Source organism: Mastigoproctus giganteus, unplaced genomic scaffold (assembly GCF_048544385.1).
Source record: "Mastigoproctus giganteus isolate SK-2022 unplaced genomic scaffold, ASM4854438v1 scaffold_15, whole genome shotgun sequence".
In the NCBI taxonomy this organism is placed as follows: domain Eukaryota; kingdom Metazoa; phylum Arthropoda; class Arachnida; order Uropygi; family Thelyphonidae; genus Mastigoproctus; species Mastigoproctus giganteus.
Window position 1 is genome coordinate 140,496 of NW_028328292.1, and position 19,353 is coordinate 159,848.

Below are 19,353 nucleotides of genomic sequence, written 5' to 3' on the forward strand. Positions count from 1 at the left end.
TCCTATATGAGGTTGGTTTGGAATTTGTCATGACAACCTAAGTTATTAAGAATCACATGTACTATGTCTGTAAATGGCACGTGTTTGATTTACATGTTTTCTAAATGAAACACCAGTTTTCACATAAAAAAAAAAAAAAAAAGACACAAACTCACCCAAGAATGACTAACAAAGTTATGCTATGAAAAAAGTTCATAAAGGTTCCTACCACTTAGATAGAACTCAATCCTTGGCCATTTTCATAGGTTAGGATAGCAATTATAAATACTGTGCTAGCTGCAAGCACATAATTATATAAGGTAGTATAGACTCCTTTAAAATACATAAGGCTATGTGTGAATAAAGGAATAAATACTAGTCTCTGAATGCTTAGATTTAGCTACAAAAAAAAAAAAAAAAAAAGAATTGACCAAATTGTTTTGCTAGTCTACAAAAAGAGAGAGAGGATGTGAACAATACTATGCCAATGTTGTCATAAGACAACATTACCCTCCAGTAAATTAGATAATTATACCAAATTTTACAAAATTAGTATTGTTCATATCATTTACATAACAAAATCGAAAATTAATAAAAATTAGATGTGATTAATTTTGTTTAATGTAAACTATTAATGTTGTTTGAACTCTCCTCAATATTATATAATCTCACCAAATGTTATAAAATAGCTTAAAGTAGATCTAAATTAAAGAAAATCCTCAAAAAATTAGTTAAGAAACAATATTTATGCAAAGTGATCTTTAACAACAAAAGATTATTTTAACATGGGTTCTACTAATTTTCTCAAATAAGTCACTCACTTGATTCTCAAAAAGTGGTAAACTTGGTCTTGTTCCTTCTCACAGCATACTTAGTTTTTATTTTCTCATTGTTTCTTCTCTAACCCAGTATTTCTAAAACTTTTTACATTTGTGCCTCACTTGAATCATTATTAATAACAGCTGGGCCTGACCTTTTTTTTGGGGATGGGGAATATATCCTCCCTATGCCATTGTTTAAAAATTGAATAAGTGATAATTTGACATCATGTAAAGGCAAGTAATGATAATTTCCTGCTTCATTCACAGTCATTCAGTCATAACAGAAAAGAATTTGCAAATGTGATTATCAAATTTTACCAAAACAAACTGTTAAATGCTAGAATTTTGGATTTTATCAGAATGGTAAAAGTGGTAAAAGACTGAATATACAGTGCTTCAGCCAGATAATGGAAAATATTCAGGCTTATACAGTAAAGCTTTTAAGGTCATTTCAACCAATGTGTCTTTTAACACTTTCGCTGGCTTTTCTGATGATCTTTTTGACTCGGGATTAAAAACCACGGGATTATGGCAATCTGGATTGAAAAGGGCAGAAATATTTTTGGGCTTTCTTCTGCCCCTCTGGTAAGGTTGCTTGACAAAAATATCCAGTTTCTGAAGAAAAAGTTCTAAAAATAGGGTGGCTTCCCCTCCAAGTGGATCAAAATTTGAAGCTGTACATTTGCATTCAGGAAGCAATGAACGTGTTAATGTATGAACTGCCTTGAAAACTTTCAAAAAGTGATACCATCTCTCTTCAATAATTGTACACACATAACAGACAGCAGTGCCAAAATAGCTTCAAAAATTGGAGGAAGAAGAAATCACATTTGTTAGCCTTGGCTGTCCAATTTGAACTTAAAAAAAAAAAAAGTCCAAAATTAAAAAAGTTTTCTGGAATTCAGATCCAGAAATTGATAGGTGATGAAACTAAACCATGTTGTATCAAAAAACAGTAATAACATATCCTTTTTATGAATTTTTTGGGGAAATTTTATTTTATTGATTTTTTTTTTTTTTTTTTTAATTCTGATTTTATTTTTGACAATAATTTCACTCTTATGTCGGGAAATGTAATCAAAATAAGAACAAATTACTATTTAAAAGCATTTATGTACAAAGCTCTCACATTTTAAAAATTTTAAAATTACATGAAGAAATTCACTCTTCTATAGAGTTTTCAGGCCAGCTCTATGCTGGCCTGAAAACTCATTTCCAAGAGTCTATCCACATTCAAATAACTTGCTCATGAAAAGGTTAACAGACACCATTTTCTTTTAGATTCAAAAGATAATGAAGATGTTTATCCAATATTTAATATAAACATAACAAAAATTGGTTACAAATACTTATTACAACAATCTTTATACTCTTGCTGAAATGATGCTAGATGTCACTATTATCAGTATGATTAAATTTATATATACACTCCCAAGTAGTACCACAATTTAAAAATAATAATGTATAAATAAGTTAAGTACACATATATATATAGAGGTCTGGCATTGCATTACATGAAGCAATGTCAGACTATGTGTATATTACTAAATGTGCATAACCATGCATTATATACTTCACTGAATACCTCAATTTCAGCAGTGCTATTGGTTAATCAAATTCCATGAAAACTAATTCAGTTTAGTTTTCCAATTTTAGAAGAAATAAAACAATTACAGAATAAGCATATTTTTATCTCTGAAATATTTATTGTACTGAGCATATACTGGTCACACTCACCTGTTTATCGCCATAATTTAAAAGTTGTTAAAAATAATATATTATCAAATTTTTCTCTTTTCTATATTAAAAATGAAAACAAACCATATCTGGAGAAGGAATGTAAAAGTCTGATACAGCGGCAGCTAGATAAAGAAGGGCCTTTTGTTCTAGTGGATTAAGAGCTTTGGCTACAATCCGAAGCAGATGTAAATATTCAGTTAACGTTGTAAAAGTAATTTTTAAAAGTCTGCCAGAGTTCTTGACTGACTGGTAACTTTCTAATATAGGCAAGAGCTGCTTTACTTTCTCTTGACCTACTAAAAATATAAACAAAAAATTCAGATAACTGAAGTATTTTATTATTTATTACTAGCATTTAATTCAGAATGATTATTATAAACAATTCAAAGTCTGATAATTAATACAGATACAATTTGCATGAATGAAAATGGTATGATTGTAATTAATTCTTGATCATAGAACTCTTCACAAATCTGTATTCAAGTGAAGTTTTCCTTCATTATTTATCTCCCTAAAATGTTCTTCGTGAATGAATGTAGAAGAAAACTATTTATACAGTTTGTCAGCAATCTGAACAGTCATCAACAGTTATGCCATTCTAAACCACCAATATGATTCATCCCTTTCCTTTTAGTTAACATAAGAAAAGAAATCTTTACTACTTTTCTTAACATTCTTAGCTAAAGGCCTCTTGTAATCTACCTTGGCTTACCTCAGTCACTTGATTGCCGACTTAGTTTGTACTTACTGCAGGTCTCTATGTCCTCTGATAATTTATAACACACCATGTATTTTTTCTTTACCATTAGTCTTATCAGTTCATTTGACATCCATTTAGGTCTAAATCTTGACCAATATCACTCAGTGGGTATAAAAAAACTTAGAACCTTCTACAATTACTTCCCTGAACACTTCTTATTTAGAATTTGCAGTTGTTAACATCAGCAGTTGGTACCATTGAAAAGAATTCAAAACTATCTAAGACCACTGTAGTCATCTTTAGGAAAGCAAAATGCCTTCCCTTTATCCTTAACAGTAGTTACATCTTTAAGAAAATACCACATCGATGATCACTGCCATCTAGTGGTTCTTTTATCTGGATATTTCTAATGTATGAAGAATCACTTCTGATAATCAGATCAAGAGTACTGCATTCTGTGTCTCCCTAACATGCCAGTTTAGAAAACAGTCAACCCATAAATCCAGAAAATCTTGCTACTGTATGAGTGACCAACCTACAAGTTCCAGTCAATATCTAGAAAGTTAAAATCCCCCTAATGTCATAAGACATTATGGGGAAACAACAAGAAGAAAAGAATCACTTATAACTTTATCAAGTGGAAATCTGCTGTACACCAATGGAAACAGTGAGAGAAGCGAAGGTAGAGTTGGCTTTCCGATCCATAAAGATATAAAAAAACAACATTTTGGAATTCAAAAGTACATCATCAAGGGTAGCAAGACTACTAATCAGGATTTCTAAGAGGTACAAGCTAAAGGTTATAATGATTTATGCACCAACATCGAGCCATGATGATGAAGAGGTTGAAAAAATGTACACCGAAATTGAAAGTCTTCTAGATAAGCAGAAAACCCACTACACTACACTATCATTATGGGGGACTTCAATGCTAAGGTTGGAAAGAGACAAAACAGTGCAGAAAGGGGAACTATAGGAAATTTTGGAATTGGTGAAAGAAATGAAAGAGGTGAAAGACTTGTGCAATTTGCAGAATCTCGAGGAATGTCAGTAATGAACACTTTTTTCAAGAAAAGGGTGAACAGAAAGTGGACATGGAAGAGTCCAAATGGATTAATAACTAATGAAATCAACTTCATCCTCACTAACAGAAGATATATCATGAATGATGTTACCATCCTGAACAAGGTAAATGTTGGAAGTGATCACAGAATGGTAAGATGCACACTTGATATAGATGCAAGAAAAGAAAGGAAAAAACTGACTCGAGTAAATAATAGGAAGGTCTGTGAGATAAAGAAGAGGAGAAAAAGCAGTATGTACTGGAACTTAAGAACAAGTTTGAGCTTCTGCAGACTGTTCAAGACCAAGATATCGATGAGGAATACTACAACTTTCTGAAAATGATAAAGCCCTATAGGTAAAAAGAAATCCAAAGAAGAAAAAATTAGTCAAGAAACACTTTTCATGATGAACTAAAGATGACAAATGAAGAGCAAGATAAATACTGACAAGGATAAAATTGAGTATACTGAGTTATGCAAAGCCATTAGAAAGAGACTCAGAAAGGACATAATAAGATTTAACACAAGAAAAGTAGAACAAGATTAAAGGAAAACAAAGGACTTAAATTAGCTGCCATGAGCAGTAATACAGAAAGACAAATGATATTGAAACTGAAGAATAGCGATACTTATAAATAGCAGAGAAGGCATAATTCAAATAGCAGAAGATTACTATAGAGAATTATACAAGGAGCAAGGGAATGATGCCAGCAGTGGGGAAGATGGATCACAAATTAGTAACACATACGACATGACCCCGATATCCTTCCTGATGAGGTAGAACATGCGTTGAAGAAAACGAAAAATCAGAAAGCCCCAGGGGAAAATGAAGTTACTGTAGAGTTGTTAAAATTGAGAGGAAGAGCCATGACACAGAAATTGGCAAAATTCTTCACAAAATGCATTAGAAAAGGCATGACCAGGGGTGGGCCATCCTGAGGGTTCAAGGGGTGCCTGAAACTTACATACATATATGAAGAAATTGAGCACTGGAGCTCTGGTTCATACTACATATGAGGAAAATTTTAAAGAGGGCAGCAAATTGCGATTGGCACTCAGGTGCCACATAACCTAGGAACATCCCTGGGCGTGACACCTAAGGAGTGGAATAATGCAATCATAGTTTTGCTGCATAAGAAAGGAGATAAATCAGAAATTGGAAATTATAGACCAATTAGTTTGTTATCCCACATCTACAAGTTGTTCACAAGGGTCATTACTAACAGATTAGAAAGAATACTTGATGAGAATCAACCGAAAGAGAATCCTGTCCTAGCTTTAGGACAGGATTCTCAACTATAGATCACCTTCACGTAATATCATAGCTAATGGAGAAAGCAAATGAATATAAAACACCATTATGCATGGCATTTGTGGATTATGAAAAGGCATTTGACTCCATACAGGATAAGGCAATGTTTCGGACACTGGAAAGACAAGGTATAGCTGCCCCATATATTATGATTTTGAAGAAGATATATGAGAATGATACGTCCTTTATTAGACTAGACAAAGAGAGTAACAAATTTAAAATTGAGAAAGGAGTTCAACAAGGAGATACTATTTCTGAAGTTGTTTACTGCTGCCCTTGAAGAAGCTTTCAGAAGATTAGACTGGTCACAGAAAGGAGTCAATGTGAATGGAGAGTACCTAAACCATTTACGATTTGCAGATGACATTGGGATCATAAGCCGTGATCCCAAAGAATTAGAGCAAAATCTTAATCAGTTATGTAGAGTTAGTAAGGATTTCGGACTAAAGATGAATATGGCTAAAACAAAAGTAATGATGAACACGTATGCCACAGAAAGTAATATAATCATTGAAGAAGCAGTAATTGAAAGGTGGATTCATATACTTATCTGGGACAAGTCATTAGCTGTAATAATGATAAATGGCTGAAAGTCAAGAGAAGAATAAATTTCGGATGGATAGCATTCAGGAAATATAGACACATACTGAGGAGCAACATTCCAATTTGTCTGAAATGCAAAATAATAAACCAATGTATACTGCTCACCATGACTTATGGAAATGGCACTTACCAAAAGAATGGAAGAGAAGCTGAGAACTACACAGCGAAGAATGGAACGAATTATATTAGAAATCAGACTGTTAGATAAGAAGAGAAACACATGGATTAGGCAGCAAACTCAAGTAAAGGACATTCTAATCAAAACTAAAGAACTAAAACGGTCTTGGGCACGACACATAGCTCGAAGACATGATGACAGATGAACTAAAAATATAATAGAATGATACCCAAGAGAAGCTAGAAGAAAACCTGGAAGACAAAGGCGGAGATGGATAGATGAAATTCATGAGTTTTTGGGTAGTAAATGGATGGCCAGTGCTCAAAACAGATAGGAACTAGAAAGTTGCTGGAGAGGCCTTCATCCTGCAGTGGATTGAAAATGGCTGATGATAATGAATGTGTTATGACATTCTGATTTACTGGTTGTTCTTGGTATTGGGTTTAACGACACAAGGGCTACTGAGGCCAAATTGTGTCTGTTCATAGTTTATTTACATGCAGCATATTGTTAGAGATGCTAAATTATATGTTCCTGTAAAGGCCAATACGTTTTACATACATTAAAAGCTCTTTTATATTTACTTCATTTCCTAAGACGTGAGATGTTCAATGTGGAGAGTGACTGAAAAGTGTTTGACTGAATGGTTGAACGTAAGGGACAATCAACCAGAAAATGAAGGACTGTAAGTTGTCCGTGACAGCTAATTTACTGGCCCACTCTATTTATCAGTATAGTTGTTCATTATACTCACTGTGTTCATTTGGCCTATAACATACTGCTACCCTCATTTTTGTTTTCCCAGTGCTTATGTCACACGAAAATTACTCAACTTTATCCTGGTAGCCCATGTGAATTGGGTGCACTGCCTTAAACTCTATGTAAATGTTCCCCCCCCTTTGTCCAGTCTGTACATGTTGTACTCCCTATATTCAAATTTTGCATCCACTACATCTGAATGGCACCATGTTCTGATATCTTAATAATGTATGCATTTGATAACTTAATATTTCAAATTCACCAAATTTATGTATTATGCTCCTAGCATTAGTGTACAGCACTTGTGTGTGTGTGTGTGTGTGTGTGTGTGTGTGTGTGTGTGTGTGTGTGTGTGTGTGTGTGTGTGTGTGTGTGTGTGTGTGTGTGTGTGTGTGTGTGTGTGTGTTTTTTTGCTATTAAGTAACCCTAACACAGCCCATATATTTGCTTGTTTCATAAGGACTGCCAGTAGGCCTTATAATACCCCATATCTTACTTTCCAGACTTCTGCATCCAACAGAAGTATAAATGTTTGTGTTCCTTTATTCCTTTCTTAGCCATATTTATGATAGGGCTAAGAAAGTAATAGTTCAAGCACAAATGTAAAAACCAACATTTATTCATACTTGCATTAATGAATTGTAATTGTCACATATAATTCTTTGTTCAACCAATACAATTTTTGAGGTGGAATTAAAATTTTTTTTGTCAAAACTATTTTGTTCAGATGAAACTTACAGAACACTAATAATAATAAGAGAAGTCATCTGGAATGAAAAATTATTTATTTAGAATGAAATTTTCATTAAAGTAGTACTTTGTGTAACAGAATCATACTGTATAAGATAACTTATTCATTAATCTTTTAAAAATATATAATCAATCCAATATAAAACAGATATTCATTTTTTAATAAGAGTTGTCAACCATTAAAACTACAAAAATATATAAAAAAATGCCTTAAATTACACAATGCATTATGATATACAAACCTTCTATTTTCCAACAAGATTCATCATTCCTAGAAATCTGCAATATATCCAATAAAGAAGAAGAAGGTAAAAGGCGGCGAAGAAATGGTTCTAAACTCTTATTTCGATATAAAAATATCACAGCATAACCATGCTTAAGAAACCATCTGTTTAGGAATTGAAGTTAAAGAGCACCTATTATACTAAATCATAAATTTTGGTAATTACACTGAACAAAAGTTTTAAGAAACTAAAATAGAACTATGCATAACTCTATGCTTAATATGTAAGATTATTTTGTGAATAATCCAATACAAAAATTTCATGAATAATCCAATACAAAAATTTCATGAATAACCAATTAAAAATACATCAACATGATTAACCTGTAATCAGTTAAAGAAGGATTAATTTTAATCATAAATAATTTAAACTATTTTTTTCATTTACAGAATTAGATGATTCCTACAAATTTTCTGATACCAATTCCTGTACTGTTTTATTTTATTTTTTTTTTAATATTCAGTATATTAATAATTATGCAATAAATTTGAACTTTCTATCTTACCTTTAAAATAAAATGGGATTCTGGTAAATTTCAATGTGCTAAATTCAAATTCAAGATTAAAATTATTGAATCATCTAATATTTTGTGAGGAAGTGAAATTAAATTGTGATACGTAATTAAACAAATTTATGAGTTTATAACAAATATATTTTAATTACCAAGGAATCACCATAGCCAGGTAGTCAGTGTGAAAGAACAAAGCCCATGCAACATGTATTAATCCACTGATATGAATCCAATGACATCACAGTAATATTCTTATAGGCTTTAACTTGTAACATTCTCTAACCCAGTGTGGCAATTCCAGACTATAAACAGAAAATTTCTTTATAAAATTTTTCTTGTCTTTCACTTACTGCTGGCATTCAGAGCTTCTCTAATTCAAAACCTGAAACAGTTGGCCACCGTACTTCCAAAGCAATTTTCCCATTATATAAATACTAGTGCTCAGTAGCTAAGGAACAAACACAAAAGTGCAAATACACTTTTTAAATGCATATAAAAATAGTAATGAATATTCATTACTTATGAAAAAAAAATCTACATTGTCACGTACACAAAGTTGTGTAAAACCTGATAACATACAAATCAAGCAACCAGATAAATATGGCACATTTTGCATTTAACACTGGCACTATCAATTTCAATTTGTCATTAGTGGCACCTCCATAGCCAGGTGGGCAGGAGCAGTAGTGCGTAGCACACGCTTCTTGATTAGACCGGGGTTCGAACCTGTGACCACCAAATATGGAGGATGCGGAAAGATCAGGGAATGACGACTGCATATCCTCGGAGCAATATGGTCTTAGTTGCTAATACTCCTAAAAAAAAAAAAAACAATTGTCATTAGCATTAATAGGACAATATGATGCAAGAAAGCATGCTTATATAGCATCAGCCAAAAAAAAAAAAAAAAAATGCACCCTTCCCATCCATTCACTCTAAATGTTTGTCTAGCTCTGCCTTGGACTTATGTTGCTGACTCCACTACAACAGATGAAAGTTTGTTCCAACTATCAACCGCCTGCTGGCTAAAGGCGAATTTCCGCACAACTACTCTACAATTGTCTTTCCTCAGTTTGAAGTTACGCCCCCTCAGGTGGGTAATCTGAGCAAGAGGAAGAACCCCATTAGCACTGAGCCCGCCCAACCCATTCAAGGCCCTACACACCCCAATTAAACCACCCTGCATGTGTTGCCAGAAAAGGCTTAGGTTCTGCAACCTACAGAACCTAAGCCTTTTCTGGCAACAGAATCCCCCGTTCCACCCACCTATCCCACTGCTCCCCACCCCAGCAGCTCCACAACCCCCAAAATAAGGCCCCCAGACCCATACGCAGCACTCAAGGTGTGGCCTTATACAAGGAGACAATCACCCCCTTATCCCCACCAGAAAAATTCCTGCACATCACTGACAAGATGCCATGAGCTATTCTTTCAGCCTTTTTTCACCACTCAGAAAACTTCATATCTGACCGCAATACCACCCGCAGGTCCCCTTCACCCTGCACAACGCCAAGCGCGGCACCACCCAGCTGGTACACCACTCCAGGACCACTGCCACCCATATGTAGCACCCTATATTTGTCAATGTTAAACATCAGTTGCCACCTCTCAGCTCATCTGCTCAACTTTTACAGATCCTATTGCAGTAGCATATTATCATTACTGTCATTAACAATCCTGCCAACTTTCATATCATCTGCAAATTTAGACGTTAACCCTGATATACCTTCATCAATATCATTGATAAATACTAAAAACAACAATGGACCCAACACCGAATCCTGGGGGTCTCCACTAATAACATTAGTCGATGAAGAGCAGTGTCCACTGATAACCACTCTGTCTTCTCACATTCAACCATTCTTTTATCAATTGTATCAACCTGCCCTTAATGCCATACTGCTCCAATTTGTACAGTAGTCTTCCATGTGCCACAGTATCAAAAGCTTTTCTAAAATCCAAGTATATGATATCAAAATTATTCTTTGCATCCAATTCCCTCCCAACCACATCCCAGTATCCAATTAAATCTGTCATACAAGACCTCCCCTCAACAAACCCATGGTGTGTCTGAACTATAACTGCAGTCCTGTCTAGATGATCCTGATTCGCTTCCTTAACCAGTGACTCCATTATTCTCCCCGGAACAGAAGCCAGACTAACAAGCCCGTAATCACGCGTGTCACCCCCCCCCCCCCCGATCCCCCATTGTGAACTGGGGACACATTTTGCTCATCTCCAGTCCACGGGGATCTTCCCTGAGTCCAAGGAAGCTTTTATAATTATGGCTAAGGGCCCACTCACATCCCCTGCCACCTCCCCCAATACAGCCGGACAGATCCCATTCACCACAGGTGCCCTCCTTATGTTTTTAACTCCAACAATCTCTCCTCTCTTTTGCTCTCAGTTACCATAAAACCACTCAGCTCCATTAGAGTCTGATAAATATCTGGCCCTCTCCTTGAATAACTCCTCATGTGTGAATGTAGATACAAAACACTCATTCAGCCTGGCAGCCATCTGAGAATGATCATCTACAGTCAAACCATTGATATCAAGTGGACCAATCTGATTCACCTCCATCCTTTTAGAGTTTATATAAGTAAAGAAGTCCTTGCTGTTTTTCTTTGCATCCTTTGCCAAATATTTCTCGTAATCTGCCCTTGCCCACCCAACTTCGTCTGTGACTTGACTACAGACTAGCTAATATCTGCCATAGGCTGCTGTGTCGCCTGATAATTTATATGCAGTGTTGAATCCAGAGAGGTGACCAGGGGTGAGTTTCACCCCCAGTGGAATAAAATTTGCCCCAGTGAAAAAATAGTAATTTTTATTTTATAAAACACAAATTCAATAAATTTATGTCAAATAAACACAACACACAAAAATCACATCAGCGAAAGTAAAGACAACATGAGAACGACGAGAAACGTCGGATAACTTACGCAGAAAATTACTTTCCTGATACGGCACTCTAGTGCTGCTCGCTCGATAAACAGACGGTAAGTGTTATCGGTCTGGAGCAAAGTCGAGAACGATATACTGATTGACAGGTAGGCATGGCAAACGATGTGCTGATTGGTGGGCGAACACAACACACGATAACACCGGTTTACTATCACTCAGAAGCACTAATGGTAACTTGCCCTAATTAATGCTTTCCATAATGGTTAAAAAAGGTCAGGTTACCTCCACTTGAATCCCATGGAAGCTTGAACCCCTCCCAAAGTGGAGGGGGTAACCTAACCTTTTTTCTTTAGAATCATGGGTGGACTAGCGCATAAATTGTTTATTAACAAAATGTTAATTTTTTATTACTGTACTTTTATTTTTAAAGTTACTTGTGCGGATACACCCGTATCATAACGTCAATCAACGCTTCAATAGCTATATATATATATATAAGGAATCTTTCTTTTCCTATTATTTCCTAACCTAACATTTAAGTTTAGGTCACGAAATATAAGGAAACCTTTTCTATTATTTCATAATCTACCATTTAAGGTCAGGTTATGAAATATAACGAAAAATAAAGAAACCTTTTCCTTTTTTCGTAACCAAATCTAAATCAACAATATAGTAAAAACACTCATGAACTCCAAAAATCTGCTTTTAATAATGAGAAAAAGACGTAATGAAGAACATAAAAATGAACTGAACGAAACTTTTATTAATTTAGTTTTCATCAAAAAATCAACCAAGATTTTATTTTTCTTACAAATTTCTTCCATCTTTAAAAGATTCATTGCTACTATTACCTGTCTACCGTTCATCACAAAACTATTATGCACCGTTCTTTACTCATAAATACACGTTATAACGCCAACCAATGACTACGCAGTAACTTGTCATCTGTCGTGCCCACCACCAATCATTTCATCGTTTGCCATGCCAACCTGTCAATCAATATATCCTTCTCGATTTCGGCTCCAGACCGATAACACCTACCGTCTGTTTACCGAGAGAGCAGCACTAGAGTCCTGTGTCGGGAAACTAATTTTCCGCGTAAGCTATCCGATGTTTCTCGTTATTCTCGTGTTAGCTTTCTTTACCTTACCCATCACATCAACTAATATGGTACTTGTTAGGTGGTACACGGCAAAAATAAATCACTAAAATTCAAAAGACACGAAAATTTCAAAATAATTAAATGGGCAATATTTCTGGCTGCACAAATTGCAACTAAAATCCACTATTTCAATTGTCCACATTTTCGTTTTATGGTTTTCATTACCCTTTTACTTTCACACGAACCCCTAGCACTGTTGCTGTTGTGGGTATTATTGCATCAGGCAATCATGTAACCAATCACTGCCTGCAATAAAGATATTTAATAAAGATATCTCTTGATAGTGTTTTACACAAACGGTCTACTTGTGACTAATTCTTTGTTTGTATATAGCAAACAAGATTTCAGGCCACGAACAGGTTCGCCTGAATTCATTCCTGACAGATGCTATTGTAATTGTATTTATAAAGTGTCCCGCAGCTTTCAGGGGAGTCTGCAGCCATTAACTCAATCGTGAGCAGTTTCACTTTATGGTTTTCACATTCCCTTTATTTGTTTTTTTCACATCAAGGGTGTACAGTCAATCCTTGTATAGCACGATAGTTGTGTTCTTAGAAATCCTCGTGCAATGGAAAATCGTGCAATATAAATAACAGGCCCTATGGGAAAAATAGGGTTAGGTGCCGACCACCCAAGATTGAACACACATTTGTAACCAAAACATTACCAAACACAATAAATAATCGTAATAAAATATTGCTACTGCTTTTGCTTCTATCGTAAGCAAACTTGTTTTTTTGTTTGATTTTCTATCCAAACAGATGACAGCCTTTCCATCTCTTCCAATTCTTTGTGTCTTGATTTAATGGATTTTATTTACACTTTGAGTTGTTCTGCTATGAAAGTTGTTTTTATTTTCTCTGCATTCTTTCTTATTCTCGGCATTGCCTCATTTAGGCCAGTACCATGTGCAATATCACATGGTCTTCATTTCGCTCAAAGTGTTTCAAATTTTCATTTTTTTTTCTATCAACAGAGGCGGACTGGCCATAATCCTTACTGGGGAAATTGCGGTGGGCCTGAGGCCAGAAGAGGATGGAGGCCGGTGTGATTTTGGCCATAAACGCTAGTATGAGGCCACTACAAATTTTCCCGGGTAAGAATTTTTGATCCAGTTCGCCTCTGTTTATCGATATTGCTTTTCTTTTTCTCTCTGAATCTGTAGTGTCTTCACCAGGACGCTTCCTTTTCACACCTTTTAAGTATTTTACTCATTTTTAGGGAATAAAGCACAATTACAAAATGAGGAGGCACGCTTGATACACAAAAACAAAGCTGCATGCATGTAGCATCTGAATAAACAACACCGTAAAGGCAGAGATACACTATGAATACCTCACTAGCTTGCATTTTTCTAAAACACATTTCTGGGGGTTACTACCATAAAACAATAAAAACAATTTCCAGCTGCGTTTCTGCTAGTGGAATCTTTATAAACAGGTAGTAAACTCGATCTAATTGCATGTGTGATAATACCGATAGCTGGAATTGTGTGGGTTTTTACGTTATTATGGCGAAAAGCGTTTCCCCTTCACTGATATAAAAAACGTAAATACATTTTCAGAATCTTCTCTTCATTGCTATGCCATTTCTTGTAAACACAAAGGCGAATTGTGCATAAGCGAATTCGGTTCATGTTATATACGATATCGTTCCCCTATTTATAAATCATGTATGATCGAATTCGTGCAGTGTAAACAAGTGTTATACGAGGACTGATTGTACTTGTGGCTAATTCTTCCTTTGTATACCACAAACAAGACGGTTTGGTCGCAGCAATACATTTTATATCCTTTTTATTATACAGGGTGTTTCAAAAGTGATGGTCAACAAATTATGAAAAGTTATTGTGAAAGGTCAAACACATATCATTTGGATGATTATTTGGGATAGAGAGCGACAGAAACAATGTGGGGCAGAACAAAGTCAAGCCAAAGTAGTAAAATGGCTGAGAGTGACTTACAGAATTATAAGCAGTTTCAAAACATGCACTGTCTCTTGATGATCTATCTGAGGCCATCCTCATGCCATCTCCACACAAGATAATCATTATTTTGTCCTAACTGAGAGGGATCATAGGGCCTTCATAGCACAGCAACTTACTTTGGAGCTTGTAGGATCTACATGTGTTTTTGTAACAGGCAGCTCCCAGAACGTCTGTTCACCTCTGCCTCGTATCTCTGTGAAGAACAGTACCACTGTAAGGGGGCCAGATATGAGAGTAGTATAGATTTGTGTGTGTTCTGTTGCTGTGTCCTGGTTGCTTGGCTAGCCAGACGCATCAGTCACCTGGAGAGATGATTCTGGGTACCCATCCACACCACAGGAAGGTGGGCCAGTCCCAATGGAGCATGTATTGTATCAATGCGAGACTCTGACCCACCTGACGTTACCAAAAGGTAGGCCAGATTCCTCTGGGGTCCCATTCCAGAGGATTTAAAAAAAAAAAAAAAAAAAGATTCCTGTGGTGTAATTAAAAAAGAAAAAAAAAAGGGACACTTCAGGGAGGAGAAAAGGAAGGAAAAAAAAGCAAGAAAAAAAAATAATTAAATGAAATAAATAAATAAAATAAATAAATAATAAAATATAAAAATAATAATAAAATAAATTTCATCCCGCAGCGAGAAAACAAAATTTTTTTTATGTGCTATCATCATAAAAAAAAAAAAAAAAAAACCTTATCAAGTAGCTGCCATGTCCTCATTGGCAACCAGTGGGGTTCTGTACATCATTCTTCTGCATTTGAAGGCCCTCGTTGCAAAGTCCTGTAGGAGCTCCGGGTGTTCATCAAAAATTCAAGTGCAGATGACCAAGTTTAGACAGAGATCATCATAAAGGGCACATTCAAAGAGGATGTGCCACCAAGTTTCACTGGAACCACAGGTGCAGAGGTCAGTAGGATGCAAGCCCAGTTGATACAATTTTCCATTCATCGATCCACGACCTGTGATCAAGAATGAAGTTTCTAGTGCTGGGGTGAACCATTTCTGCACAAATTTGGAGGTGGGATAAGTAACATCCCAGAGGAATCTGCATGTGACTGCTCCAAAAATGGAAGTGTCTCATCAGGTTTGCCAGATGTTTAGGAGCTCATTGTAACATCTTGACTTCTCAGCTTTGGGATCTGCATTGGGGTTGAGCTCAATGACAAGTAACTTTGTAGGGATGTTTTTTTTTATTTTGAATGTCAGCCCCCAGAATATGACATATAGGTCAAGTGGTAGGATTCCGGCAATGACTTGGACGGCTGGGGTTGAAACATTTCTGCAGACCCTGCATATTGGCAGCAGCATTGATCACTGGATAGAAATCAACTTGTTGCACATCTTGACCAGTTTTACCTGATGGAACCAGGCACCAGCCACTTAGGTCACAACTAGTAGGAAAACTGCTTTATAGTACAGAAGTAGGGACTTTTTTTGGAGAGTCCCCATTTATTCCTGGTTATTCAGATGATTGCACTTGAGAACTTTTTGATCTTTTCACTAAGATGGATTAGATGTAGAAAACTTAGTTTATGGTCAATGATTATGCCAAATATTTTAGTTTGTTTAACAATCGCTAGTTGCACACCAGAAATCTTGACCTGCAGTGGTCGCCTGAGGTCTAATTTGACCTCAGGCGACCAAGGCCAAGGTAAAAAGTTTGAAGCAGTAGCCCAAAATATTGATGAAGGTATATCAGGCTTAATGTTAAAGTTTTCAGATGATATAAAGGTTGGCAGGGTGGTTAACGACAGTCATCAGGGTGAGCTACTACAACAAGATTTAGGAAAATTGGGCCAATGGGCTGAGAATAGTTTGGGAAGAGGTCAGAATGCTCAACTACCATTTAGACAAGCAGCAAGTTTTCTAGTCTTAGTTTGTTCAAAATTGAGTTTAAATTGATTAATGACTGTTTTGCAAGGTTGCTGTCAAAAAAGTTTTGTTCTATTAGTTTGATTCTATTAGTTTGACTATTCGCGATGCATTCGGTAGATAAAATAAAAGCAGAGGGGCAGGGACAGTTTGTTGTATGATTTCTTTTTGGATATGGCATACATACATCACGAATATACCCAGCTCTTGACATAATGTAGCCTCAACAATGCCTCCCACATACTCATTAGTCCAATTTTCTAAGATGGCAGAGTAGAGGTAGTGAGATTATATACTAACTGATACTAGCTCTTCTAAAGAGTTAGCAAAAACTTCAGTCCAATGGACTATCTAGTGGCTGGCCTGTGAAAACTATTTTAGAACCATACCATCAAAATGTAAAGTTTCTTTTCCCCAGTGCGGAATTACCTGGAAAATGGCATATATCGAATTGGTGGTGGGTATTTGAGAAATTGAAGCTATTTGAGCAGGGCAATGTTTCACAAATTAGATGGTGGAATGTAGTGTGTTTTCATCAGAAAAACTATGGATAGGATTTCCGGTCAGTAGAAGAAGGTCATTAATACACAAAATGAAAAGAATGGGAGAAAGACCAAAACCTCAGGGAACAGCAGTATTAGTGGGGAAGTTATTAGACAGAGAGTCATCTACTAACTTTTCCACTGATACTGCATGTTGGATCCCATCATAACTTCAAAATACGTTGGTCATGCTGCATGATGAAAAATATTTTAGGCTGCCAGAGCATTGCTCTGGAGACTAAACACGTTTCACCACTTCAAGCCTCCAATAAGCAAAGTGGGGGTATTGCACTGGATGATGAAAGTCATCTACCACCTAGTAATGCCTGGTGATACAGAGGAGTAGCATTGTTCTGTGTGATGTGGATGCCACAACTTGACCCTTACTTATGTTGCTTCACACCTGAGTTATCACCAATATACTAAGTGCAGTGTTTCAGGCCTTGAGCATCCATACAAGCAAAGGATTTTGTTGCAGAACAACAGGACTTCACCAAATTTTGGTCTACTTGACTCAAAAGTAGGATTTCAATATTAGTTCCATCATTACTCTCCATCAGTGTTTTAGACTTCCAGGGAGGTAGCACTAGCCTGTCATAATAATATCTCTGAAAAACCACAGGGACCAAAGAGGTGATTGCATTCTTCACATTGTTCTATTACAATTCTTAAAATATAAATTTGGTCTGCACATGAAACTTCCTTTTGAATTCTATTTAACCCTTCGTCAGTCGCCATGTATCTCTCAGATGCATACATCATATCTTTCTTTGTTTCTTGGAACAAGATGTAGCAATGCACATGTGCTTCTCAGCAGGACCAGCACAAATAGGTGTGCAGGTTGTGCGCTGCACCAAATTGGGTTTTAAATAATAATAATAATAAATAATAAAATGTAAATATATAAAAAATATAAGTATATAAAATATAAAAAATATAAGTACATAAAATATAAATGTATGAAATATCTGAAATAGTTATTTATATAATAAATATGTAAAGGAGGCATTTTTGATTGAGTGCGAAGGTATACACATGAGGCATTAGTCAAACATGAAAACAGTAGCACAAGATCAAAAACAGCCCTTTACACATGTATTACACAAATTTTTTCTACAATTGCAAGAATTGATAATAAATTATAATTACATGTATAATTGACACGACTAATAATAGTTGACAATTGATAGTAAGTATTTTTTGGTAACTGTATGCTGGTATCATAAAAATGCGAACATGTCAAACAAATTATTAGATTCAGTAATTCTTACAAATTATAATAAACCTTGTACTAAACTTGTTTAGTACTAACCAAAAATAATAAAAAAACTTAAATCAATACAAATTGATCAGTTCAATTGTTGATATTTCATATAATTTGACATTTGTGGTGGCCATATTGATTTATGTTACACACACCAGTGCGTGAAATACTTTTTTAGGCACTGTTATCAAAAAGTGATATTTTACACGCTAATAAAATGCATGCCAAAAATGAGTACTTTATAAGCGGTCGTAGGAAAAATGTTATAAAATAATAATAAAAAAATTATTTTTAATAATACATTAAATTAAACAATTATGTTAATTCATTATTTATGCAATTTTATAGAATATTTACTAATTATTGGGCACAGAGATTCATAGAAAAAGAATTGCGGCTTGTTATCAGCACTAATTGTTTATTTTCTGAGAACAGAAATCCGTTAAAGATCTATTTTCCTGAACAAGGTAAATGTTGGAAGTGATCACAGAATGGTAAGATGCACACTTGATATAGATGCAAGAAAAGAAAGGAAAAAACTGACTCGAGTAAATAATAGGAAGGTCTGTGAGATAAAGAAGAGGAGAAAAAGCAGTATGTAATATAAGTCCACAATTGTCTTAGGTCCTTACTCGACATTTCTAGTTGGTGGAATAAAAACATAAAGCAATTTTCTTTATCAAGCATTATTGTTTTTGTTATTTAATATTTATAGTTGTTTATGTGAATTCCTATTCATTTTCCTCATGTTAAATAAAATTTTATAATTTTTTTCTGTTTCTCTCATTAGTTATAAGAATTGAAATTCAATTCGATTCAAAATAATAACAAAAGAATTACTGTAGTTCTGAATCAACATAATTTTTAAATTTTGAAAATTAATTAGTGCTTTTAATATAACAAAAATTGTCAAATGAGTAACATATTTTTCAGAAATTCAGATCAATTTTCAATTTTTGAAATTTAAAAATTAAATTTAC

General features: G+C 35.1%; 1 protein-coding gene across 1 annotated transcript in view; it reads right to left on the bottom strand.

Moving 5' to 3' along the window:
- Positions 1-19,353, bottom strand: part of Ppcs (phosphopantothenoylcysteine synthetase) — a 118,236-nt gene that overhangs the window by 59,786 nt on the left and 39,097 nt on the right. Inside the window, exons 3-4 of the mRNA XM_090389375.1 lie at positions 8,089-8,234; positions 2,622-2,836 (exon numbers count right to left, since the gene is read on the bottom strand). Of these exons, the coding sequence (XP_090245501.1) occupies positions 2,622-2,836; positions 8,089-8,234 (361 nt within the window). The remainder of the gene's footprint in view (positions 1-2,621; positions 2,837-8,088; positions 8,235-19,353) is intronic.